This window comes from Pan paniscus, chromosome 1 (genome assembly GCF_029289425.2).
Source record: "Pan paniscus chromosome 1, NHGRI_mPanPan1-v2.0_pri, whole genome shotgun sequence".
NCBI lineage: Eukaryota > Metazoa > Chordata > Mammalia > Primates > Hominidae > Pan > Pan paniscus.
This window is the reverse complement of record NC_073249.2, coordinates 24,900,707-24,926,427: the sequence shown is the minus strand read 5'-3', so window position 1 is coordinate 24,926,427 and position 25,721 is coordinate 24,900,707. Positions and strand designations below refer to the sequence as shown.

Here is a 25,721-nt window from a genome sequence, read left to right as displayed (position 1 = left end):
TTCAATTCCAAGATTATCAGATATATTATTTAGTTCTCTGTTTTTCTCATCTACGTTTTTTTTTTTTTTTTTTGAGACGTAGTTTCACTCTTGTTGCCCAGGCTGGAATGCAATGGCGTGATCTCGGCTCACCGCAACCTCCACCTCCCAGGTTTAAGTGATTCTCCTGCCTCAGCCTCCCGAGTAGCTGTGATTATAGGCATGCACCACCATGCCTGGCTAATTTTTTTGTATTTTTAGTAGAGACGGTGTTTCTCCTTGTTGGTCAGGCTGGTCTCCAACTCCCAACCTCAGGTGACCTGCCTGCCTTGGCCTCCCAAAGTGCTGGGATTATAGGTGTGAGCCATCGTGCCCGGCCATCTGTGGTATTTTTTAAACGAGATGGGGTCTCGCTCTGTCGTCCAGGCTGGAGTGCAGTGCAGTGGCTATTCACAGGCACAATCATAGTGCACTGCAGCCTGGAACTCCTGGCCTCAAGCGATCCCCCCACCTCAGCTTCCTGAATAGCTGGGACTACAGGCACCTGCCCCTCTGTGCCCAGCCCCATTTATGGAAGTTTTTATGGGCTGAACTGTGTTCTCCCAAAATTCATATGTTGAATACCCAACCACCGATGTAACTGTATTTGGAGAAAGTCCCTATAACGAGGTAATAAAGGTTAAACGGGGTCATAAGGGTGCAACCTTAATCTGATAGAACTCCTGTCCTTATAAGAAAATATACCAGAGATCTCTCTTTCTCCCCATGTGTGCACAGAAGAAAGGTTATGTGAAGGCACAGAGGGAAGGTGGCTGTCCACCTGCTAGTGTTACAGGCAGCGAATCCAAACAGGTCTGCAGCAACCTCAATTCTTGCCTCCTCAGAAGAGATAATTTGACTGAGAGGCATAAAGCAGAGTGAGAGATGGAGGCAAGTTTTAGAGCAGGAGTGAAAATTTATTAAGAAAGTTTTAGGACAGGAATGAAAGTAAAGTACACTTGGAAGAGGCCCAAGCGGACAACTTGAGAGATTCAAGTGCGCTGTTTGACCTTTGACTTGGGGTTCTATACGCTGGCATGCTTCTGGGGGATTGTGTCCCTTCTCCCCTGAGGCTTCCCTTGGGTTGGGCTGTCCGCATGCTCAGTGGCCTCCCAGCACTTGGAAGGTGCTGCATGCAGAGTGTGCTTACTGGAGTTGTACACATGCTTACTAGAGGTGTTTTTCCCTTACCACTCCAGAGTTCCCAGAGGGAGGAACACTGTATACCAGTGAATGCCGCCATTTTGCCGCTTAGTGCACATGCTTGAGCCCATTCACCCAGCTCCTGAGATCTTATCGGGAAGCTGTTGATTGCACCAGTTTCAGGTCTTTTCTATCTATTGGGAGACTGGCTTTCCCTGGCGCTGGCTGTGACCAGTTATTATTTTAGAGAGACAGTGTGACAACTGCCCGACCATCACCTGATGGTCGTCTGACATTCCTAGTGTAGGGGGGTCATGTCTGCCTGACTACCTACTGTAACACTAGGATGAGAGCCCTCATGAAAGACTTAATTTCACAGTACCTAGATAGTGGATTTCCAGCCTCTAGAACCATGAGAAAATACATTTCTGTTGTTTAAGCCACCCAGTCTGTTGAGCTTTGTAATGGCAGTGTGAGCAAAATAATATAGTAGTGAATAGAATGCTTATGAAGAAAAAATTAAAGTGATTTATTGGATTAACATCTTTCATTGTATCATCCAGTGGTGATTGAATACAGTGACTTAGTGCCAAATTAAAAATATGCAGAAATGTTTCTAAAACTTTGGCTGAAATGCCAAACTTTCTGTGTAGCATACAAGCACCAGCACTATCTGAACAATATGCTTCCATGAAATATTTCTTGCTGGTACCATTCTTTTCCAACATTGGCAATATAGTTTGTATATTATTTTGGATATTATTCCTTCCACCTTCATAAGATCAATAAAGTTTTAAATGTCTCATTTAAAATACATTATTAAATGCTTTTATGTGAAACCATTTCACAGAAAATGAATGACATTTTACTGTCTTGATTTATAACATCTTAAGTAAGTTGCTTTCTCATTTCAGTAATGTTTTCCAACAAGTGGGACCATAAATCTAAAATGCAATGTATGCTTGCATGGATATTATTTTTTAATGGCTATTGAATATTTCATGTTTGAAAATGCTTATGTTTAAGTACATGCTGTATAGCAACATTTCAAAGGTTATTTCTATAATATTTTAAATTGTTTTATCAATATTTTGTCCAATTTACATTTTTTCTTTCAAATGCATTGTTTTCTGAAATTGATCTTTTGATTGTTTTTGTCATTGATATTTACAGTTTTAAAAATTAAACTGTGAGCTTTGATAGAATGTGATTGCCATTCTGAAGAATATGTAAGTTGTCTGGGAAGAATAATAATTTTTCCTTCAACCCTCATAAGTCCTTACTTGGAAGTGACCCCTGTAACAAAAGACAGATTTATAAGAGAAAACCAAATAGAAGTGTATTAACATGTATATTTCATATGTACATGGGAGACACTGAGGGAATGAATAGTTCTAAAAGAGGTGGCTTTGAATTTCAGCCTATATAGAGTCTTCAACAAAAACCAGTATATTTTTAGAGAAGTAACAAGAAAAAGGAAAAGGGCTTTGAATCTCTAGAGGTGGCAACTTCGGGAAAGGCAAATTAATGGCAGATAAAGGCTGGTTAGTAAAGCTTGTTAATGTAGCTTCCTTGGGTACCATCTTGGGCCCGTAAAGGTCTACAAACCGAAAAGTATCTGAGACAGGTCTCAATAAATTTAGAGTTTATTTAGCCAAGGTTAAGGACATGTCTGTGGGGAAAAAAAGCAACACAAAACCACAGAAACAATCTGTGAGCTATGCTTTTTTCCAAAGATGATTTTGAGGACTTCAGTATTTAAAGGGGAAAAGCAGGCTGGAGGGGAAAGAGGGAGGGTGTGATCCCATTACTGAATCCACATGTTGCAAAAGAAAAGAAGGAGGCAGGCAGAGGAATAGTCCATTATGTATTTGTCTTGCATTCAGTAAATCAACACTTTACATGAGATGAACATAGAGTAGCTCCTGTGGAGATACCTGGCCTTTTATCTGCAGTTTATCTGCTTAGGAACAAGGAAAGGCAGTTTCTTGCATGACTCAGTCAGCTTCTGCTTAATTTTTCCCTTTGGCATAGTAAACTGGGGACCCAAGATTTTATTTTTCTTTCACAGCTTCAATGCTCTCTTCAGTGATTAACCTTTGTTCTTCCTGGTAGAAGATGGGCCAGGATACCTTTTGTCTTTGTAGATCTTTGTCCTGCTTTTAGGCAAATAGAGGGAGGGCAGAGAGCTTTACCTGGATGTGCTTCTTCTTGATCACCTTCAGCTCGGCAATCCCTATTTTGGGGTGGCATATGTTGGTCTCCCACAAAGCTTTTAACAATGAACTCTGAGTGCCATTTGCATCTAATATTTACATCAGTAGCACTGGTGAGACACATTTTTTTAATGGTTTTTGTCAGCGTGCAAGAGACACTTGTATTTTTGTTAAAATAATAAAATTATTTTGTATTGAAGAAATAAAAAGCATTGTGTTATTTTGTACTGACGCTTGCACGGTGTAAAGGATGTCTGAGGTGGTTTGGATGATACTCTAGGCTGTGGTTCCTTATTACTATCACTATTTGTACTCTGTACAATCAGAAGATTGAGGTGTATGATCTTTAATGGAACATTAATACGTGTATCCACAGTTGGTTGTCTCTTTATTCTAAGAGTTCATTTTTAATATTTTATTCATATATTCTTAAATGTATAAATATTGAAACGCTGCCTTTGCAACTTACACAAGAATTACAGTGCACAGACAATGCAAATAAAGTAACAACTATGTAGAACCAGTGGCAACCACATGATTTCAATAGAGTGATAAAAATGTGATGTATATACACAGTGCTTTGTGATTAATAAGCACACGGGAGGCCCATTTGTCAGTGGTCCTTGTGACATCCTATGACAATTAGCCTGAATTAATGAGTTTAATTTTGAATTTAATTATTAATAAATTCTACTGATTACTGCAATAGCCGTTATATGATTTGCCAATCAGAACAGAAATCTTTCAATAGTATAGGAATCGCTGCAGTTATATTAATGAATATTGGCTGAATAAATTTTAAGGTGGAAAGCGGAGTTTTAAAAACAAATATTCTTTCTGGTTTGGTGAAAGGTTTAGCTTTTTGAAGAGATTCTGTCTCTGACGGGGAAGGGTGGGAGAGGAGAGAGAATGCCTTTGCCAACAGTCAGAGGGAAGTGAGAAGCAGCTTCCTGTGGACTGGACAGAGGCTGAGGTGGAGCCTCTGAAGAGGGGACCCCTACGCCGCTTTGTGCCAGTGACTTGTGGAAGAGACAAGTCCTCAGAGATGTGTTTATGTGGCACCAGGGAGGCTGGAGCCAGGGATGGGGCTCCCAGACTGTTTAGCTAGAGGAGAGCAGAAGGCCAGAGGTGAAAGGAACAAGGACCAGTCCAGCTGGTGAAACTGACGTAGGAATTTTCTTCTCGGTCACTTTGCAAGCCAGGGACCCTTGCCGGTGACACCTGGCCCAGGCGTCACTTGGCCATGCTGGCATGCCCCAGCTCGCCTGTGTTATAGCTTATACCCACATTTGGTGGTTCCTGAGCTCCTGTACTGTGCCCAGGAAGAATGAGGATACACTGGACATTGAACAGTGAGGAGGGCAGAGAAGAGTTTTACTGAGTGATGAAAATGGCTTTCAGAGGAGAGGGGACATGGGGTTGGTCCTGCTACCTGAAAGCAGGAAAGTTCCCTGTGTGGTTGGGTCCAGGGCCTTTTATGGATTTAGAATGGGGAATGTGTGTGACTGGCTTGTGAGTAGGCAAAAAAGGCTAAAGCAAAGACACCACTCAAAGGTGGGCATGACAGTGTAGAAAACCAATTAGGAAAGGGGAGGTATATGTAAAATAGGTGAAGGGTGGGGATCAATCAGAGGAAAGTACAGCAAACAGGAAGACAAGTTCTCAATCCTGTCTGAGAATTTAACTTGTAGCTTGGCTTTCAGGCTTTAAATCGTCTTTGGCTTGGAGGTGGGGTTTCACCAGGGACCCACCCCTATCTGCCTCGGCATTTGGCTGCCTCCTGTTGCTATCAAAACTGCCTTTGCAAAAGTATGACAGTAAGAGAAATCTGACATGTCTGACTCCATCTTGCTTCTAGCCCCACAGGCTGGCTGTCTTTGCTCATTCCTGGGGTGGGCCAAGCTAACTTTGGGAGAAATGTAGTTTATACTTTAAATAATAACCCTTCCCCAAAACTAAACTGTCCTTGTAAAACTAATGAAAGGCCACCAAGTTAGGAGGATGAGAGAGGCCTGAATTCTACATAATTCCCAGCCATTATTCCAGAGGTCATAAGATTTGCAACTTCCCCAATTAATCTTGCAGATAACAGCACTACTACAGAACCTAAGATGGCCTTTTGAGATTTCTTTTCAGGTTTTTGCATTTCTGACAACCAGATGGCCCCACCCGGACCCGTGACTCAACCAGTCCTGCGGCCCCCACCCAGAAGGGGACTCAGTGCATGAGGACTGTTTTCCACATCCCTATGATCGCCTCCCCTACTAATCAGCATTTTCCTTACCGTAGCCCCCTGCCCACCAAACTATCTTTGAAAAACCCCTAACCTCCAAGCCTTCAGGGAGATTGATTTGAGTAATAACTCTGTCTCCTCTGTGGCTGGCCAGCCTTGTGTCAATTAAACGCTTTCTTTACTGCAATGCCAATGAGACAGGATAGTTCCCTTGACCACTCTGTGGGACTCACAAAGGGGGTGACTCGTTTACTCAGCTCACAGCTCTCAACGCCTCTCAGGAAGGGGAATACGTAGGTGAGTGGGTGCCGGAGCCGGGATGAGTGCTTCTGGGTGCCGGCAGGAGTAAACACTGTGTGGTCTCGTGGCAGTGTCTGGGGGTGGGTACTTGCGACCCCCCAGATCCCCAGAGAGCATGTGTTACAGTGTGCTCTTTTAGTTTTGCCATCCATGAATGGCTTAAGTGTTTAACAGCTCAGTGGAGGGTCAGGGTGACAGCATTTGTACCTGCCCTCTTGGTACCTGAGTTCTTGTCTGGCATCCAGGAAGAATCAGGCTGTGTGAATGAACTGAAGGGTGGCGAATGTGGAGGATTTTACTGAGTGGTGGAAGTGGCTCTTAGTGGGATGGGGAGCTGGAAAGGGGATGGAGTGGGAAGATGGTCTTCCCCTGGAGTTTGGCTGTTCCCAGTCGAACTCCTCTCCAACCATAGTCTCCAATGTCAAGCTGCATCTTCTCCTCTTGAGGTTCAGTCACTTCTCTTCTCTCCTTCTCTGCTGCACCTCCACCAGTGGAGCCTGGAGTTTTTATAAATACAGGATGCAGGGAGGGTGGGCCAGGGTGGTTTTGGAAAAGGCAACATTCAGGCGGGAAAACAAAAATGCATGTTCTCACTTTGGGCTACAGGTCCTGGCTTGAGGGTGTGGCCCTTGCCGGGGACCGCCATCTTCTACCCAGTATTTCCCTTCCTCCTATCCATATTGCCATGGTCTTGGTGAGTTGATTTTGTTTGTGCAGGGGGCAGGAGGAACCTGTTGGGCAGTTACACTGGGATGTCTCAGGAGGAACCAGTGTGGACCCAGGATCAATGGTGGAGGGAGGTGCTGCCAGGTGCTTTGGTGCTATGAAAGCCTCCCAGAAGCTTTTCCCAACCTTGTGGGGAGCCCCAGTGAAGGCTGATACTGAATTTCCTGCCAGTCAAGCAGGAAGGGGGCTCAAAGTTAGATTTAAGTTATTTTAAAGAAAAAGGTGATTTAGCTAGCACACACAAATCTGCAATTCATAGCTTCCCACACATGTGAATGTGTGCTAAGCAAGTTAAGTAAACAGAGTCCTAAGCCAGACAGTGCCATCTTAGGTATACAAGGGCATGCAGAGCAACAGACATTGGTTGGCAGTGAATTAAGTCCCTGTGCTTCCACACAGCTGGACTGGCCCTTGGACCTTTCCAATGGTAAGTGCTGTAAATAAAAGAAAATGGTGGGAGGCAAGTCTCAATTGTTTTTAGAAGTTGATTTTGCCAAGGTTAAGGACACACCCAGGAAAAAGGGACACATAACCACTGCAACATCTGTGGTCCTTGCCTTTCCCAGAGGGTCTGGGAGCTTCAATATTTAAAGGGAAAAGAGCAGGCAGCAGGGGAAAGAAGAAGAAGAAAAAAGGGAGGGCAGATAAAAGAGGCAAGCGGTTGCATTCCTTTGAGTCTTTTGATTAGCTTTACTGAATCCACATTTTTCATTTGAAAGGAGAGGTGGGGAAAGAGTCAATTATGCATTCCTCTGGTCCTCAGTTGGAATCTGCATTTTTACATAAGATAAAATAATCACAGAGTATAGGAAGCAATCAGATATGCATTTGTCTCAGGTGAGTGAAGGGATGACTTTTAGGTCTCTTCATGGTCCCTTACCTGTAAAAGTAAGTGGTTAATTTGCATTGTCAGGGTGAAATTCAACAGAACTGCTTTAGGGTAAAAGTCTCGGGGCCTACAAGGAGTTTCCTCCTGAGCAAAAGGTGAGGGAGGTATGTAGCTATCTATTCAGGAAGAAAATGGGAAGTTGGTGTGTGTGACCCAGTTCCCAGCTTGCCCTTCATCCTTTGTGTGACCCAGTTCCCACTGAGCCCTTCAGCTTAGTGAGTTTCTGGTCCTGAGATTTTATTTTCCTTTTACAGCACTCAAAATTTTTAAAACGTTATTGTGCAATAAATTACATGCAAGAAAAGGGTTAACATGTCCTGGTGTTAGCAGTTAGGGAATGTATCCAAGTCAGGCGTCACCAAAGTATGGGTCTGCAGCAACCTCAATTCTTGCCTCTTCAGAAGAAATAATTCAACCAAGGGGCATAAGGCAGAAGGAGATACTGAGGCAGGCTTCAGAGCAGGAGATAACGTTTATTAAAAAGCTTTACAGCAGAAACAAAAGGAAATAAAGTACATTTGAAAGAGGGCCAAGCTAACGACTTGAGCCAGTCAAGGGCACAGTTTGACCTTTGACTTGGGGTTTTGTATGAGGGCATATTTCTTGGGAGTTGCATCCCTTCTCCCCTTGTAGCAGGACTAGCCACAGACAAAACCTCTCAGACACCAAGTTAAAGAAGGAAGGGCTTTATTCGGCCGGGAGTGTTGGCAAGACTCACGTCTCAAAAACCGAGCTCCCCAAGTGAGCAATTCCTGTCCCTTTTAAGGGCTTACAACTCTAAGGGGGTCCACGTGAGAGGGTCGTAATCGATTGAGCAAGCAGGGGGTGCGTGACTGGGGGATGCATGCACTGGTAATCAGAACGGAACAGAACAGGACAGGGATTTTTACAATGCTCTTCCATACAATATCTGGAATCTATAGATAACATAACTGGTTAGGTCAGGGGTCAATCTTTAACCAGGCCCAGGGCGCGGCGCCGGGCTGTCTGCCTGTGGATTTCATTTCTGCCTTTTAGTTTTTACTTCTTCTTTCTTTGGAGGCAGAAATTGGGCATAAGACAATATGAGGGGTGGTCTCCTCCCTTACCCTGATGCTTCCCTTGGGGTGGGCTGTCCACATGCACAGTGGCCTGCCAGCAGTTGGGAGGGGCCACATGCACAGTGTGTTTACTGAAGTTGTACACGTGCTCACTTGAGGAATTCTTCCTTTACCCAGTGTTCATATACCCTTTAAACTCTGCCATTTTGCCTCTTAGTGCACATGTTTGAGCCCACTCGCCCAACTCCTGAAATCTTATTGGGAAGCTGCTGATTACCAGTTTCAGGTGTTTCTATCTGTTGGGAGACTGCCTCTCTCTGGCACGGGGCCACAACCAATTATTATTTTAGAGAGACAGTTAACAATCACCTGACCATGACCTGATGGTTGCCTGGCATGCCTGTTGTTGGAGGGAGGTCCTCTCCTGCCCTGCTCATCTCTGCCTGCCTAGCTACTGTAACACTGAGGGGTGAGAAAATCTTTAGATCCTGGTTTGAACAAACCAGCTGTAAAACACAATTTTGAAACAACTCAAAGCACAAAAATGCTAACAGTTGCTGAATCCAGATAGGTAGATGAATGTTCACTAAACTCTCTATTCTTCTACATCTTTTAAAATTTTATAATAAACACTCAAAGAACCCCAATTCTCAGGACATTCCAAACATCCAAACCTCACCAAGAGAGAAACAGTATTAGGGGTGGTTGCTTAGCCAGGGCAGAGTATCTTTGTGGTGGGGACTGGAGGGAGTGTTTGGATGGGGGTGTTGAGAGGTGGGAGTGAGAACTTGGTGAGCTGGATTTAAGCTGGAGGATGGGGAAAGCTTTCTGGGATTTCAACAGGGCTTGGCTGGGAAGCAAGAGAGTAACTTGATATATCATACCAGTTATTTATGGCACTGAAAAGTTTACAGAGTTCATTTATGGGGGAAAATACTGTTTAGGAGATACTCTCGAATTTTGTGTTAAATGAAACATATGGTCAGATTTTCCTGTGGGCAGAACAGGATGAGTGATGGGGCAAGAGGAGGCTCACAGCCCACTTAACTGAGCTTCCCATGAATCCAAAGGCATTCCCCTTTACGCTTTGACCATTTCTCTGATGGATGCTTGAGGGTAGGGTGGAGACAGGAATGTAAGGGGAGAGCAGATAGGAGATAAGGTTGGAAAAAGCTTCATGATCAACCAAGTCTTCAGTTGTGTGGGTACACTTTACAGACAGTCCCCGACTTATGACTGTTCATCTTAAGATTTTTCAACTTCACAATAGTGCCAAAGCGATACACATTCAATAGATATTACATTTCAAGCACCCATAAAACCATTCTGTTTTTTCACTTTTGGTACAGCATTTAATAAATGACATGAGATATTCAATACTTTATTATAAAATAGGCTTTGTGTTAGATGATTTTGCCCAACTGTAGGCTAATGTAAGTATTCTAAGCACATTTAAGGTAGGTTAGGCTAAGTTATAATGTGTGATAGGTTTGATGTATTAAATGCATTTTGATGTACACTATTTTCAATTTACAAAGGGTTTATTGGGATGTAACCCTATCATAAGGAGCATCTGTGATATGGTTTGGTCCTGTGTTCCCACCCAGATCTGATCTTGAATTGTAATTCCCATGTGTCGAGGGAGGAATCTGGTAGGAGATGACTGGATCACGGGGGTGGTTTCCCCCTGCTATTCTCCTGATAGTGAGTTCTCACAAGATCTGATGGTTTAAAAGTGTTTGGCAATTCCCTTTCACTCTCTCTCTCTTTCTCTCTCCTGCTGCCATGTAAGATGTGCCTTGCTTCCCCGTTGCCTTCTGCTGTGATTGTAAGTTTCCTGAGGCCTCCCCAGCCATGCTGAACTGTGAGTCAATGAAACCTCTTTCCTTTATAAATTACCCAGTCTCAGGTAGTATCTTTATAGCAGTGTGAAAACAGACTAATGCAAACTGTATTTGCCTTCACCTTCAATAAACAGAGGTATTGCTATATATTAGAAGAAGGCAGAAAACCAAAACTAATTTATGTATAACAACTCAGGAGGAGCAGGAATCGGTTAAGAATAGGTCAGGAAAACATGGAACATTCAGACTTACTTACAAGCAGAGAAAAAGTGTGATGTAATTTGCCTTAGGTTGCCACTTTGTCAGTGAACTTTCCCTGATCATACTAACCCCAAAGCACTGTCTCTCTTATACACCAAGTTGTCAGCACAACTTGGGGCACCTGGAAATTGTATTAGACTGCTGGTAATAGAAAACCTGACTAGAGCAGTATAGCAAAAACGTGAACTGGCTGTTCAAAGGCTGCTCAAACCCCCCTTCCTTTGCCTTTCTATTTCATAAAGGCTGAAATGAAAAAACACTCACCTTCTCAGATTCACTTGCAACTAGGTAGTGGCGGCCAAATGTTAGAGTTCTGGCCAATGAGATGTAGCAGATCTCTGGAGAGGGCTTCTTTTACTCTTCCCCAAAAGTTATGCCTTCAGACTGGGAGAACAAAATCCACATACTGAGGCTAGCAAGTCAGGAGGGCAAAAGAGCTTGGGACATTAATCGTGTCTTGGAGCTGCTACACTAGCCATAAACTGATTATCTCAATTTCCTGTCATACCAGGATCCCTACTCCCGTTAAACCATGGCATCAGTTAAGAATTGTGTTCACCCATAAGTAACACAATGCCTTACTTCTATGGGTTAAAACAAATGAGAAGTTTTATTGTCTCTTTCAATAAGAAGTCAGGGAATAGGAAGTTAAGGCCTGGTAGAGTGGCTTGATCATGTTGTCAGTGGTCCTTGCTCTCTGTATCTTCTTAGCTTTTCCCTTCTTAATGCGTTGATTTCCTCCTTATGGTCACAAGATGGCTGCTGTACCTCCAGGCATCAGGTCTGCATTTCAGGCAAAAAGAAATATTATCTAAAGAGTTCAAACTGTGTCATATGGCCTCTCCTGGCTGCATGGTGGGTGGGGAAAAAAATCAAGTAATTGGCTTTTCAATGTCTACAGTAGAGAAAACAATGTAGGTTGGTCACTCCACTCAACATCCATTCCCAATCACCATCTCCCTTGCCTTCCTCTACTGTGTCACTAATACTTTTTGATTTTTTTAAACACTGCCTTGTGAAGGAATTACCGCCTCACCAATTAGACTAGAAACCTTGTGGATCCCTGACAGCGCCCAGAACTATGGACACTAAAATATTTTGAAATAATGAGCAGTAACTGCCTGGGGTTCTTATTTTCTGAAGTTTTGCAGTAACCTTTGCCGAGATATTGTTCTGTAACTAATAAAACAAGGCAAAGCAGGACCAGGTAAATGGCAAGAAAAACAGTGGCTGGATGGAGACTTGAAAGTCACGGTGGTAGGATAATGGATTCCATTTTTAAATTTGAAATTTTATTTTGATGTAGAGACTCTTGGTTCTGGTGATGCTGTGCTAGTGAATTCAGACCGGTTCTCCCACTGAGCACAACTTATAAAGCTGAATGAAATACAGTAACATCTTCTTGAAAGCATCAAAGACCTAATAAGAGAGTACGGAATTACTTGGGTCAAAAGCTGAGAGTGATTCAGAATCTAGAGGGGTTGGTTTAGCTCTTGGGGCCAGTTTTTTTTTCTAGGGGCATTTCTTAATCTTGAGGAGGTGGCTGAGGTATGCTTTTAGGGGCATTTCTTAATCTTGAGGAGGAGACTGAGCTATGCCTTTAGTACTCTGCGGCGCTAGGGGCAAAAGTCAGAGTCCAAGGACCATCAAGGGTTGGGACTTGATAAGCCCTGTGTTTTGACTTGGGATCCAGAAGGACAGCTCCATGTGAGTAAGGCTGAACCAGAAATAAAGCAGCCCTCACACAGACCACAGTTATCTTGGTCACCCTGGAAAATCTCAAATGCTGAATTTGGATTAAGGTAATCCTGGAGCACTAGGTTCCCCTAGACACCTGGCAAAAGAAGTTGAAAATCCTCCCTGGAGAAAGATAACATAATTTTAGGCCTCAAATGACTGTAAGAAAACGTTTCAAAACAAGTTTGGCACAGTAAAAATCTACTAGATGGATAAGAAGCAAGGACTCCGTAAACAAGAACCAGCAGAAACAAAAGATCAGAGAGGTCCCAAAGGGACTCAGAATTTTGGTGTCACGAAATTTTATACAGTACAATTACTACAATGAAAACAAATGATCTATATAAAATAAAAAGCAAAAAAACAGCTAGAAAGAAATACACCAGGATTGTGTTGGTGGTATCTGAGAGCAGCAAACTGTGGTGTTTATCTTTTTCATTTTTATATTTTCCAAATTATTTTATATTTTTGAGACAGGATCTCGCTTTGTCACCCGAGGTGGGGTGCAGTGGCATGATCACAGCTCACTGTGCCTTGACCTCTTGGGCTCAAGCAATCCTCTGGCCTCAGCCTCCTGAGTAGCTGAGACTACAGGTGTGCACCACCATGCCTGGCTAATTTTATTTTCATTTTTGTAGAGACCGGGTCTTAATTATGTTGCCCAAGATGATCGCGAACTCCTGACCTCAAGTGATCCACCCGCCTCAGCCTCCCAAAGTGCTGAGATTACAGGCATGAGCCACAGTGCCTGACCTCCAAATTTTCTTTAATGACAATTTATACTGGAAGAAATACTTCTGTAAAAGAGAAAGCAACATAGGGTATAACCCAGAGCAGGGCTAGATTTGTAGGCATTCAACTTCTACAGCTGTCCAGGGTCTTGTGCTCAGAAGGGCTTCATGCTTGGCTTAATGTTCTGCTGTTGCTGCCTTGAAATTATTAATTTTTAATCAAGAAGCTTGATATAGTTTGGGTTATTTGTCCCTGCCCAAATCTCATGTTGAAATGTCATCCCCAGTGTTGGAGGTGGGGCCTGGTGGGAGGTGTCTGGGTCATGGGGTGGATCCCTCATGGCTTGGTGCTGTCCTCCCAATAAAGAGAGTGTTCTCGCAAGATCTGGTTATTTACACGTGTGTGGCACTTCTCCACAACCCTCTCTTGCTCTTGCTTTTGCCATGTGACATGCCTGCTCCTGCTTCACCTTCTACCATGAATAAAAGCAACCCTGAGGCCTCCCCCGAAGCCGAGCAAATGCTGGTGCCATGCTTGTACAGCCTGCAGAACGGTGAGCCAATTGAACCTGTTTTCTTTATAAAGTACCCAGCCTCAGGTTTTTGTTTTTTGTTTTTTTTTTGAGACAGGGTCTGGCTCTATTGCCTAGGCTGGAGTGCAGTGGTGTGAACACAGCTCACTGCACCCTTGACCTCCTGGGCTCAAGCAACACTCTCACCTTAGCCCTGCAAGAAGCTGGGACTACAGGTGCATGCCACCACACCCGGCTAATTTTTGTATTTTTTGTAGAGATGGGGTTTCTGCCATGTTATCCAGGCTGGTCTCAAATACCTAAGCTCAGGTGATCTGCCCACCTTGACCTCCACAAGTACTGGGATTACAGGAGTAAACCACCATGCCTGGCCAGGTATTTCTTTATAGCAATGCAAGAACGGCCTAATACAAAGTCCCACATTTTCATTTTGCACTTGGCCCTCCAAAGTATGTAGCCGGTCCTGACCCAGAGGCAATAAAATGTAGATCGGTTCATCGCTCTGGTCATCAGCCTCTGGATTTGCTCTAGTTTCTCCACTTCTCGCTGAAAGGCATCTAGTTTCTAAACTGGAGGGAGATATGAGGCCAGGCACTGTGGTGCACACCTATAATCCCAGCGCTTTGGGAGGCCAAGGCTGGAAGACTGCTTGAGGCCAGGAGTTTGGGACCAGCCTGGCCATATATTGAGACCTATGTCTGCAAACAAAACAAAACAAAACAAAAATTATCTGGGTGTGGTGGTGCATGCCTGTAGTCCTGGCAAGGAGTTTGAGGCTGCAGTGAGCTATGATAGCACCACTGCACTCCAGCCTGGGCAACACAGCAAGACTGTCTTCAAAAAAATAAAATAAAATAAATTGAAGGGCCTGGAGCGGTGGCTCATGCCTGTAATCCCAGCACTTTGGGAGGCCGAGGTGGGTAGATCACGAGATCAAGAGCTCGAGACCATCTTGGCCAACATGGTGAAACCCCGTCTTTACTAAAAATACAAAGATTAGCTGGGCGTGGTGGTGCGCGCCTGTAGTCCCAGCTACTCGGGAGGCTAAGGCAGGAGAATCGCTTGAACCAGGGAGATGGAGGTTGCAGTGAGCCGAGATCACGCCACTGCACTCCAGCCTGGCGACAAAGTGAGACTCCGTCAAATAAATAAATAAATAAATAAATAAACAAACAAATAAGTAAAAGATGTGGCCAAATAGCTGCAGGAATGTTGGGGCATAGTAGAAAGAGCCCAGGATTAGGAGTCCGCAGACAGGATTCCAGTTCTGTCACTAGAAAGCTGTATCTCTATCTTGCTGGAATTCATCCCTTCCAGCTCTCAAGGCATTGGAATCACATCTGTGAACAGGAAAACTAGCACACCAGAGTCAGAATCAAGCAATAGTTATTTATCTAGTTCCCACCCTGTGCAAGGTACCAGGTGCTCTAAGATTCACTCCAATCCATGAGGTGCGTCTACTCTTTCACCGAGATTTGCCAGTCGTCTTTCAGGGTATTTTTCCTTGCTTTCTGGATTTGATGACTTGTCTGAAACTGAAGTTCTATCTGGAATGACTGGACCTCTTTCACTGCAGCGTCAGGAATCTCTTGCAAAGCAAGCACGGTGAACTTCCAAGATGCTGGGCCACTGGGGGAAAGGGTGCAATTAATAATCCCTACCACTTATTGAATGTATACCAAGTGCTAGGTTTTTTACTTATGTTCCCTTTTAATCCTTTGAAATGGCTTGACTCTACTCTTATTTATGTTTTTTCTGATAAGGAAACTAAGGATTAAAGAGGTTAGGTAACTTGCAGCTAGAAAACGGTCTACCTCCAAAAGCATCCTCTTGACAATTCCACTAGGACCAACACCAATACCAGCGAGCCCTCGTTGCTGCCTCTTCAGCGCAGAATAGCCCACCAAGTCCACGTTTCCCTAGTCCCAAGGTCGGATGGCTGGGGAGGGTAGAGGATGCAACGGAAGGACGTTAATGGAGAATTTTGCAGGGTCTGGGAGCAGAGCAGTAAACGCAGTCCTAAGCACTGAGTATGCTACAGTTTGGTAAAATCCATCCAAGCAGCTTTGGGATCCAAGGCTTGCACTGTATCCCCAACCAACACTAGGCAACGCCCCAAGTCCCCACACTTCCCACTCCGATAGGTGAAACTGCAAGAACCGGGAGGGGCGGCTGCCGCGTTTAGGCGCGAGGCACACACCATACCCTTCCGCAGCTTCCCACCTCCTCCAGACGCACGTGTTTAAAGAGTCCCTGCTCCAACCGGTCCCGCCCCACCTCCGCTCGGCCTCCAGCCCTGCCTGTACTGCTGGCTTCAAGTTTCCTCCGAGAGGCGGGCGTGCACAGCTGCAGTGGCGGCGGCAGCGGCCACCAAGCGCCCGGCGGCGCTTCGCCACCCACCTTTCCTCAGCCCCCGGCGCTGCAGTCTCCGCCCGCCGGGGAGGGCGCGCTCAGCGGAACAGGAGTCGAGGGTGGGGCGCCAGAGGAGGGAATCCCGGGTCGCACCGCTACAGTTCTCGCAGTGGCAAAGGCGGCGGCGGCGGCGGCGGCAGCGGCAGCAGCAGGTGGAGCGAGCTACAGCGTTTGGCCTGAAACCCACTGCTGCAGCCACCCGGGCTGGAGTTGGCCCGTTGGGTGGAGCCAGTGCTCGCCCCGGTCCGACCCCCGGTTTCCGGGACACTTGGGTTGCGGAGGCCGGCTGGCCGGAGTCACGGTTGGGGACGGGCGCGCCTCGGAGCGCACGGCTGCGCTGGAAGCCGCGTCTGGGGCGCAGGACCAACGGGACCTACCTCCTCCCGGCTACCTAAAGACTCCTTCTCTCGGGAAAGAGCGCTGCCCGGCTCTGGGATTTGGGAGGAGCTCGGAGGCCGCTCGGGCACCTCGCTGGACACTATCCGTTTGCGCCCCGGTGGCGCGGGAGGGTCCGGAGCGGAGCGCTCGTCTCTCCTCAGCGGTTTAGTGGAGAAAAGCAGAGAGCTCTTCCTGGGGCGAACGGGACCTCCTCCCTCGGTCCTCCGTGGAGTCGTCGCATCGCTTGTCGTGTTGGTCTCGAGGGGCTCACAGCTTGGCACTAATTTGCAGGTGTTCGCTGCTGATTTGGTTTCTTCTTCGATTTGCGGACGGTTCCCTCCAGCGACTCTCGACACACGTTTTCCTGTCTTCGCCGGAGGGCCGGGTCTGGGGTCGCCGGAGCCTGCGGGAATCCAGCGCTTATTCGCTGACCCTCGGGTCGCTCCGCTAGCTGTGCGCCCTCCTGGGCACTAGCCTGGAGAGGAGCGTGCAGACGCGGCTCCTTTGAGGGAGTGCGGTCCTCTAGGGAGGCATCGGGCTCCTAGGGGCTTCTTGGCGTGTGTGGTGGGATTGGGGTCCGCCGGCCATGGCCTTCACTTTCGCTGCGTTCTGCTACATGCTGTCTCTGGTGCTGTGCGCTGCGCTCATCTTCTTCGCCATCTGGCACGTGAGTAACACGCTTTGGTCTCTCTTCTTTCGCCCCAATTTCGCTAAATTTCCCCGATTTCACCCCACTTTTTCCACCTTGCGGGCGTGGGCGAACCGGAAGGTTGGTACTTCTGCCGCTCCACTGTCCCGGGGCAGGAGGCAGTTCGCTGCATCACGCCGGGCACGCCTTCGGTGCCCTGGCTGGAGGCGAGGGGCCGCTGGTGCCCAGGTAGGACACCCTCTGCAGGGCCCGACTGGGCGTCCCGGGTCCCGGGCGCCGGGGAGTGGCGGCTACAACCACAACTAACCCCTTCCTCTCCCGCCCTGTCCTCTCCTGCCGGCGGGAGGCGAAGGAGAAGCGCCGCCGTCGGTCCCGGCAATTAGTCAAGTAGCTATAATAACTAAACATTTAAAATGTCAGCATCTGTGGTGGGTTGCATTTAGATATAATTGGAGACAAAGTGGAAACACGACGGGAGCGCCTTGTAAGAGGTAGGGAGAAGCCGAGCCCACGGAGAGGAAGGAGACCAGGCGATGGGGGTCGAAGTGGAAGGCGGTGGGGGAAAGGCGAGAAGGAGAAGAGCAAGGAGGCGAGGGAGACTGGGAAGGGCAGGCATCATTAAGGCCATGGAGGAAAGTCACAAAGAGAGACCGTGGAGAGCGACGACGGTGTCCTCCATCTGCCCTCTTGGCGTCTGAAGTCCGACTCCTGAAGACCCCCTGCAGGTGGCGAACCTCCGCTAGGCCCCCAGCGTCCCCAGCCCGCACAAGCTTCCTGTCACCCTTCTCGGGGCTACGCCAGGTGGAGGGCAGCCGTGGATCCCAGTTCTTTAGGTGTGGGTGGGAATAGAGGAGCGCAAGCTTCTGAATAGGGGAAGAGAAGTACTGAGAGAGAGCGCAGGAGTGCGTACGCCGGTCCTCTCAAAGACTGTGCAACATTTAGCGAGTGCATGCAACTCTCAAGGCTTCCTTCTCTGAGGTTGTTTAAGCCCCCTATCCTCACCCTCAGAGGGCTGCTGGGAAGAATGGCCAAGGCCAAATGTTTAGAAGGAGCACCCCAGTGCATAATTTCCCACCTTTAACAGCCTTGCCCTGCCCAGCGTCTAGGTGACAGAGAAGGACCCTGAGACGAATTCCTGGAGGCATGGTTCTGGTGAGCATCACAGACTCTCATACAGTGGGGATGACCCAAAATGAAGACGTGGAGAAAATTGCAGGGTGGGTGAGATGCCCTTGTTTTCTATAAGTGGTTTGCAGAGTGAGAGTTTGTCTTAAAATAGAACTAAGCAGCTAGAGCAGCTCCTGCTACAGGGCTCTGACAGAGAGGAGAGGGGAAACTCGGGGAGGAAGGTGGCTTCCGATCATGTAACCTTAGGAAAGACCCTTGCTGGCTTCCTTCCACATCTCTAAAGTGAGAAAATTGACCTGGATAATCGCTAAGCTTTCCCCCATTTCTCAGATTGTGTAAATCCGTGCATCAGTAGACTTAGGAATCTGGGGGTGACAGGGAATCCAAACATAGATATTTGGGGGATGATTAAAACAATTCCGCTATTTAGAAGTAATGGGATTTTAAACCCTCCCTTCTCTGCTCTGCAAGGCTGGGTCTAATCTATGGTAGAAAATTGAGGCTTGAAGTTGTTGACAGTTCTTAAGGGAAAAGGAAACTTACCTGATTTAGAATAGAAAGGAATACAGATTAGATCATGCCCAAGCAGTGCAGCAAACCTCTGCTAATGTGCTTTAAAGGAACTTTCTCAGCTTCTTTGGATATGGGGAGTTACTTGGATTCTAGAAGGCCAACTGCTCCCTTTTCTTCTGCAATACTTCATTTGCTGTTTTCTGTTTTTGCCTTGGCCAGAGGGTGTCAGTTACCAGAGAGCTCCCTCAAACTCGAGGCTGGCTTGGAGTTCTCTGAATTGGTCCCTGAAGCAGAGCAAGTAACCAGAAAGAATCATTTTCTCTCATTCAGGGAAAGATGATTAATAATTCAAGAACAGCTTAATTGAGTGGTTTGTGCAGCTGGTTGACATTTGAATGACAATCAGGTGTTCCCTCATCCAGCACTGGCTCTGTCCTCCAGCTTCTCAATGCTCACCCCCTTATCGAGGGGTGGCTGAAATGCAGTCAAATCCCAACTCAGGTTTTATCCAGATTCCTCGTGGAAGTGGCAAGATTCTTGTTTCTAATAATGAAAAGAATTTGTGCGTTTTGATTTCAAATTACGGTAATAATTTCATAGTCTCAGTCCCTCCTTTCCTAGTCTTTTCCTTCTCTATCCCTTTCCCTCTCTCCAAATCAAACAACCCAAACCCCATCACACTGATTTGGTTCCTGAACATTGAACTGGGAAACCAGAGACACCCTGATTTCAGGGCACGGTTTGTATGTCTGGGTGTTAGTTACATGGTAGTAATTATTTCAACAAAAATTGAGGAGACTTGGTTTTATGTTAGACTGTTTGCCTTCTTTACAGCTTCTTATATTACTTATGTACTTCTTGATCGGACAAGGCATATTGATTGTATGATATATATCAGTACCCCAAAAAATGAATTGGGCGCTTAACAACATATAGCGGTTAAAATGCCTGCCACGCTGCCATGCCTAGGCTGTAAGATATGAAGATGGCGTGCTTTTCTTATTGAATTGTACGTACCTACTTAGGGGTAATGATGGTAGCTACTATGTATTGGGTGTCTGCTGTAGGACAAGTTTGAAGTACTTTACAGAGGATCTCTCAGTCCAATCGTTTTCCTCCTCTTTTTTCCCACTGGATGTCTGGGAGCAAGGATGGATGTGGCCAGCCTTTCTTTCAAGTCTTGTTTTTTACTTTGAAAATTTATCTGCATTTGTTTTCAGTTGAAAATATTTCAAGTTACCCATTTATTTTATATCAGCTACTATCTCTGAGTACATTTATCACATTTGGAAGAAGCAGAAGAAAACTAGGTTTTTTCTGTGGCTTTGCATACCCTCAGGCACCTGGCCTCTTACTGCCCAGGCAGCCCTTTAGTCCTCATAACGGACATTTCGCAGATGAGGAAACTGGATCAGAGAGATTACAAGGTTGCCTAAGGTTGCACAGCTGATATGTATTGGAGCTGATATGCATGGACTTGAGCTAGGTCTGTGAGATTCTTAAGCCTAAGCCCTTTCTCTAACTGTAGTCACTATTTTTGGATTCATAACTTAGATAATAATTTATATCCAAAGGATTACCTTTCTCTGTATAAATGAAATTTTAGAGTTGGAATTTCTGATTGGGGTTACAATAGCAACAGCAACCAGACTCAAGACATGCTATATATCCTTTTTTAAAAGAGGAAAATTCTATTTATTTAAATTAGACTTCTGCTTATAAAATGATACAGGTTCCTTGTCCAAAATTTTGAAAATACAATGATTTGTAATTAAATAAAATCATCAGTAATCTTATCCAGAAAAGATTATCTCTTGTGTAGCATATGGCCGGGCTCAGTGGCTCATGCTTATAATCCCAGCACTTTGGGAGGTTGAGGCAGGAGGATCACTTGAGCCTAGGAGTTTGAGACCAGCCTAGGCAACATAGTGAGACCCCATTTCTAAGAAAAAAAATTGCATGTGGACGTTTAGAAGGAAAAAAAAGCGTTCTAAAGGGTTTTTGATGTGAAGTGATGTGTATTTCCAGCCAGTATAAAATGAATGGTGTTTACTCACAAGAGCCTTCTCTGCTCCGGCTCGGTTAAGCCTGTTTGCAGTGTGTCTCATTTATATAAACACAGATGAAGCTATTCTTTGAAAAGATCAAAGATTCAGTACTGAATTTCAGGTTTTTAGCTTTTGAAGTTTTTATATTTGGAGTCACTATGAGTTTTGACAATTTACAAATAAAATTAATTCCCAATAAAATTCCCTAGAAAGATCTGATGCACCATCTCACCTTGAAATTTCTTTGGATTCACAGCAGCATTTGCTGTTTGAGGGTTTAAATGGCCCTGGACAGGGATGACATACATATGTGCCGAGAGGCAGTTTTGTTAGAGAAGATGTCTTCATGGTGGAGCGTTTTGCCAGTTCCACCTTGTCACAGGCTCAGCCTCTGGAAGTCTAGTAAACATCTCAGTTTCTCACAGTACCCACCTGGAAACAAAAAATGGGTTTATGTGAAATGGTCGGATGCTTGGGGTTGACAATAAATAGCCTGTTTTTTTATGACCCTGCCTTGGCCTACTCAGATGAGGGTACTGCACTCACTGCCAGGTCTTACTTGGTCTCCACTTTCTGTTCTACTTGTGATGCCCCTGTCCGTTCTGGCATCTCACTTTCAGGTGGGATGTCCGCAGCTCCAGCCTGCTCCATCCCCCTTTTATCTCCTCCCTCCGTCACTGTCCATTGCCCCACAGCTGAAGTGGAAGGAAGCTCCATGAGAGCAGGGACGTTTTCTACTTTACCATTGTTTCTCCAGAGCCCAGAACAGTGCCTGACACATAGAGAGTGTTTGGTATAAATACTCGTAGGACAAATTCTTGTTTCCTTCTGGCTTGATGCATTTCCAGTTGACATAGTGATATGTTTTGGCTATGTTCACACCCAAATCTCATCTTGAATTGTAGCTCTCATAATCTCCACGTGTTGTGGGAAGGATCTGGTGGGAGGTAATTGAATCATGGGGGATAGGGTTTTTTTTGTGCTGTTCTCATGATAGTGAATAAGTCTCATGAGATCTGATGGTTTTATAAAGGGCAGTTCTCCTGCACATGCTCTCTTGCTTGCCGCCATGTAAGACATGCCTTTGCTCCTCCTTCACCTTCTGCCATGATCGTGAGGCCTCCTCACAGCCATGCTGAACTGTGAGTCCATTAAACTTCTTTTCTTTGTAAATTACCCAGTCTCAGGTATGTCTTTATTAGCAGTGGGAGAACAGACTAACGGTAACTCGTTTCTGATTTGGCTTCTGGCTGCTTCTTAAGGACTACTTTCTGGGTAGTTTGGACAATATGCATTTTCCCCCATGCCTTGGCACTTTGAAACTTTGGAAGCTAATTATTGCAAAGAAGACTGGCCATTGCCATGGGGTATAGGGCCCTTCTTGATGATAGTGGAGCTGGTTCTCTTTCAGAGGAGCAGATTGGGGAGAAGCACTGGCTATCCCTGGAGAGAACACCTTCTGGAAAATGTAATGTCTGGATTGATGCATGGCACCTTATCATTGTTTGCGTTGCTTGCCGCTTTATCCTTGTTTGCATTGCAATAACTCTCCCTGAAAAAGAAAGCTTACATCATCATTGTATTTCCACTGCAGTCATGTTAGAGAGGAGAGAAGAGAAGTGTGCAGAATTCACAGGTCACCTAAAACAATCAGGAACCAGCCCCAATCCCAACTGTTTGGTGAGGTTTCAAGGCCTCACTGGGGTTGGATGTTAGTGACACTAAAGTAACTTGTCTTTGACTTTTGAGTTACTGAACAAACATTAAAGGCAGTGAATGTTGTGAGGCTCTTGCCAGGCAATTGGAGCTCTTGCCTATACTGGCCCTGAAGCTGTGCCCAGGCCCTTGCCTCACTCTAGCCCCTCTGGCTACCTGGTGCTTTTCCCTTCTGTATATCCACATGGCTCTGCGCTTTGCCCTCTGGACTTGTTTTCTGCTGAGGACCTCTCTCCCAGTAAGTCTGCAAACAGGTTCCTCTGGGGCCTTATTCTTCAGTAGCTGTGCTATCTGGATGGTGCCTTTGCCACCATCATCTGACTCACTCCCATGGGCCCCTCCACTGGGCACCACTGAGGACTTGGCTCCTGGTCACTGTCCTGTCCTTGCTGTCCTGCAAGGTGCTGGGTGCTGTTGGTTATCTGACCTCCCCTCTAGTGACCACTTCCATCTTTGTGGTCCCTGAGCCCCCTGACCTGCCCTGGACCTGCCTCTGCAGTGAGCTCCCTGTTCTCTACTCCCGCACTCTGCTGCCCCAGGGGCTCTTGGCCCTCCTTTGACTGTGGCTTTTCCTTCTTCTCTCAATGCATCGCTCCTCTAGGATTTACTTCCTCCTCTGTGTCATTACCCCTCATCATCCACCACTTAGCTCCTGCTGCTGCTCTCCACTGCTGCGTCCTCTGTTCCCTGTCGCTCCTGTAGTGGATGCCTCAGTCTCCCAGGAATCCACTCTCTTCCCTCTCTTCTCTCACCCCAGGTACCCGGGAGCTGCTGGGTCCCAGGCGGATGCACGGTTTGACCTTAGCTGGCCTCAGTATTGCCTTCTAACTCATCAGCTGGATGTGAGTCAGTTCCTTCAGCTTCCACAACACTGTTGTAGATTGTTGTCGTTTTCTCAGAGCCCCCTGAAGCTCCCAAAACTGTCCCCCACCCCTGACTGCCTCTGAGCAGATGACTTTAACTCCAGCTCCTGGAGAAGATAGAGATGATCAGACAGGGATGCCTCAGGATCCTGCCCCTCCCCAGAATTCCGATTAATGATTTATTTTTCCTTCTCAGACTCAGAAGCAGCAGAGTCTCTCCCTCATCTGAGGCCACTTCCTCCCCTCCTAGTTATCTGTGGACATTGCTCCATCACTTTTCCCCACCTGTCTGTGTCTTCAGCCACTGCCCTTCGCAGGTCCACCCGTCCCCACCCCCTGGCAGATTCAAAGGCTGTGGTGCCTCTGAGCTGCAGACAAGCCTTTGGTCCCCAGGCCCTCTAAATGCTGCTCAACCTCTCTTCCCTTGCAGAGTGGTTTTGTCTCACCACATCCTGCCTGCCGTCACCTCTTTGGATTCTGACATCAGACACTCAGAAACCACGGAGACTAATAAAACAAAGCCCTCTGCATCCACCACTCAGAATTGGCAAGTGTCAGCATTTTGCTATTTGTGTATCTTATCTCTTTTCCAAAGACACTTGTTTCCTTTCTGGCCACCTGACTTGTGCCCCCGCCCCTTCTCAGCTCAGCACTTGATGAGGACATCAGTGGTCTGTGGCAATCTCTGGGCACCATTTAGTGCTTATCTTGGCCTCTCCGTGGCTTTGAGACTGCTGTCCGTGTCTTCTTTGCAACTGCTTTCAAATGTTGTTTTTCTGGGGCCCTGTTTCTCCTCCATCTCCCCTGTGGGTTCTTCTTTCTGTACCTTCCTCTCCATGTTGGTAGTTTCCTGGCCTCCCAGACCTGTCCCCCGACACTGACCTGTGTGTCCATGGGGCCACCTGCCCCATGCCCCACAGTTGGATCCCAGCCGAGCTTGTCTTCATGCCCTCCTCACTCCTCACAGCCCCAGTGGGTTTAGTCTTCACCCAGAGACCCTCTGTACCCCATCTGCTCCTTCTGTAGTCACCAGCCATGTCTGTCCCCTCCCTTCCATGCTTCCCATCCCTGCCTTGGTTCAGGCCCCCATTTGCTGTTTCTCAGAGCATCGTGGTCCCTTCCAAGCTGGCCTCCTTGGTTATCATCTCCCCTGGACTAAACCACCCCACTCATGGCTACCAAGAGTGATCTAATACCTGAAAGGATCCTTCCATGTTATTCCCAGACTAAAGCTTTTTCTGGTTTCTCTCGCTTTCAAAGTTTAGAGGGCTGGGAGGACCAGGTCCTGGTTAACTGTTTAGCCACATTTTGCATTTTCTGTGTTCCAGATATCCTCACCTTCTTGCAATTCCCAAATGGGCTGTTCTGTCTCCCTGGAATGCTGTTCCCCACTTCACTCTTCACCCGACTGGCTCTGCTGCAGCCTTTGTCCTCTAGGAAGCCGCATTCTCCCTGGCGATCTGAGTCCACTTGTCCTCTGCACCTGTCCCCGGGTCTGAGTCCCACTGTTGTATTTGTCTCTGTGCTTGGACTATAAGCTTCTGGAGGGCAGAAACTGTTGCCCTCACTTGTGGCCTCAGTGTCCAGCATGGGGCAGTATGGTGGGAACTCAGTGATTGCCAATAAATAAGGATCTGGATAATTTATTACAGCCAGCTTAAGCTTGATAGACTCCTCCTCAATGAATACTTTCCCAGACTTACCTGGTCATGACAATCATCTGGATGCTTACTAAAAATGCACATTTTTGTCCGGGCGTGGTGGCTCACGCCTGTAATCCCAGCACTTTGGGAGGCCTAGGCGGGCGGATCATGAGGTCAGGAGATGGAGATCATCCTGGCTAACATGGTGAAACCCCATCTCTCCTAAAAATAAAATAAAATAAAAATTAGCCAGGCGTGGTGGTGGGCGCCTGTAGTCCCAGTTACTCGGGATGCTGAGGCAGGGGAATGGTGTGAACCCAGGAGACAGAGCTGGCAGTGAGCTGAGATGGCGCCACTGCACTCCAGCCTGGGCGACAGAGCGAGACTCCGTCTCAAAAGAAAAAAAGCACATTTTTGGGCTCTGCTGAAGGCCCATGGAATCCTAGACTTGGTGGCTCTCTCTGTGTAAGGGAGGCTAACTGAGCTTCAATCCAGAATTAAGTGGAGGGGAGATGGTGGATGGGATAGATCAGGGTGGTTGAAGGTGTGGAGGAGGGCACTGCTGGGGAGAGGTTGTGAACAACAGACACCAAAGAAGACGAGCTGTGACAGGAAAGGGCTGTCAGATGGTGACTGTAGCCCAGCAACCCATGTGTATGCCCAAAAGCAGAGGATGATGTCGAGGCTGATGCAGGGGGCT

At 46.6% G+C, this 25,721-nt stretch overlaps 1 protein-coding gene and 1 long non-coding RNA gene across 7 annotated transcripts in view; one reads left to right on the top strand and one right to left on the bottom strand.

Moving 5' to 3' along the window:
- Nucleotides 1-25,721, top strand: part of CNIH3 (cornichon family AMPA receptor auxiliary protein 3) — a 343,860-nt gene that overhangs the window by 166,363 nt on the left and 151,776 nt on the right. For 2 of the 5 annotated variants that reach the window (XM_055107644.2, XM_055107643.2), the window contains 2 exons: nt 10,358-10,429; nt 13,628-13,692. In XM_055107644.2, coding sequence (XP_054963619.1) covers nt 10,420-10,429; nt 13,628-13,692 — 75 coding nt within the window. In that variant the 5' untranslated portion in view covers nt 10,358-10,419. Of the gene's footprint in view, nt 1-10,357; nt 10,430-13,627; nt 13,693-16,197; nt 17,129-17,809; nt 18,263-25,721 lie in introns of those variants that run through there. The other 3 variants (XM_003814903.6, XM_034947662.3, XM_034947666.3) reach the window with 3 other exon arrangements.
- LOC117977279 (uncharacterized) lies at nt 7,979-15,625 on the bottom strand. 2 transcript variants are annotated; one of them, XR_004668327.4, is made up of 3 exons: nt 15,486-15,610; nt 15,077-15,300; nt 7,979-11,453 (listed from the first exon to the last, which is right to left on the bottom strand). It is a non-coding gene; the product is annotated as an uncharacterized LOC117977279 (long non-coding RNA). The 2 variants fall into 2 exon arrangements; XR_008624317.2 differs by lacking the exon at nt 15,077-15,300 and having other exon boundaries at nt 15,486-15,625.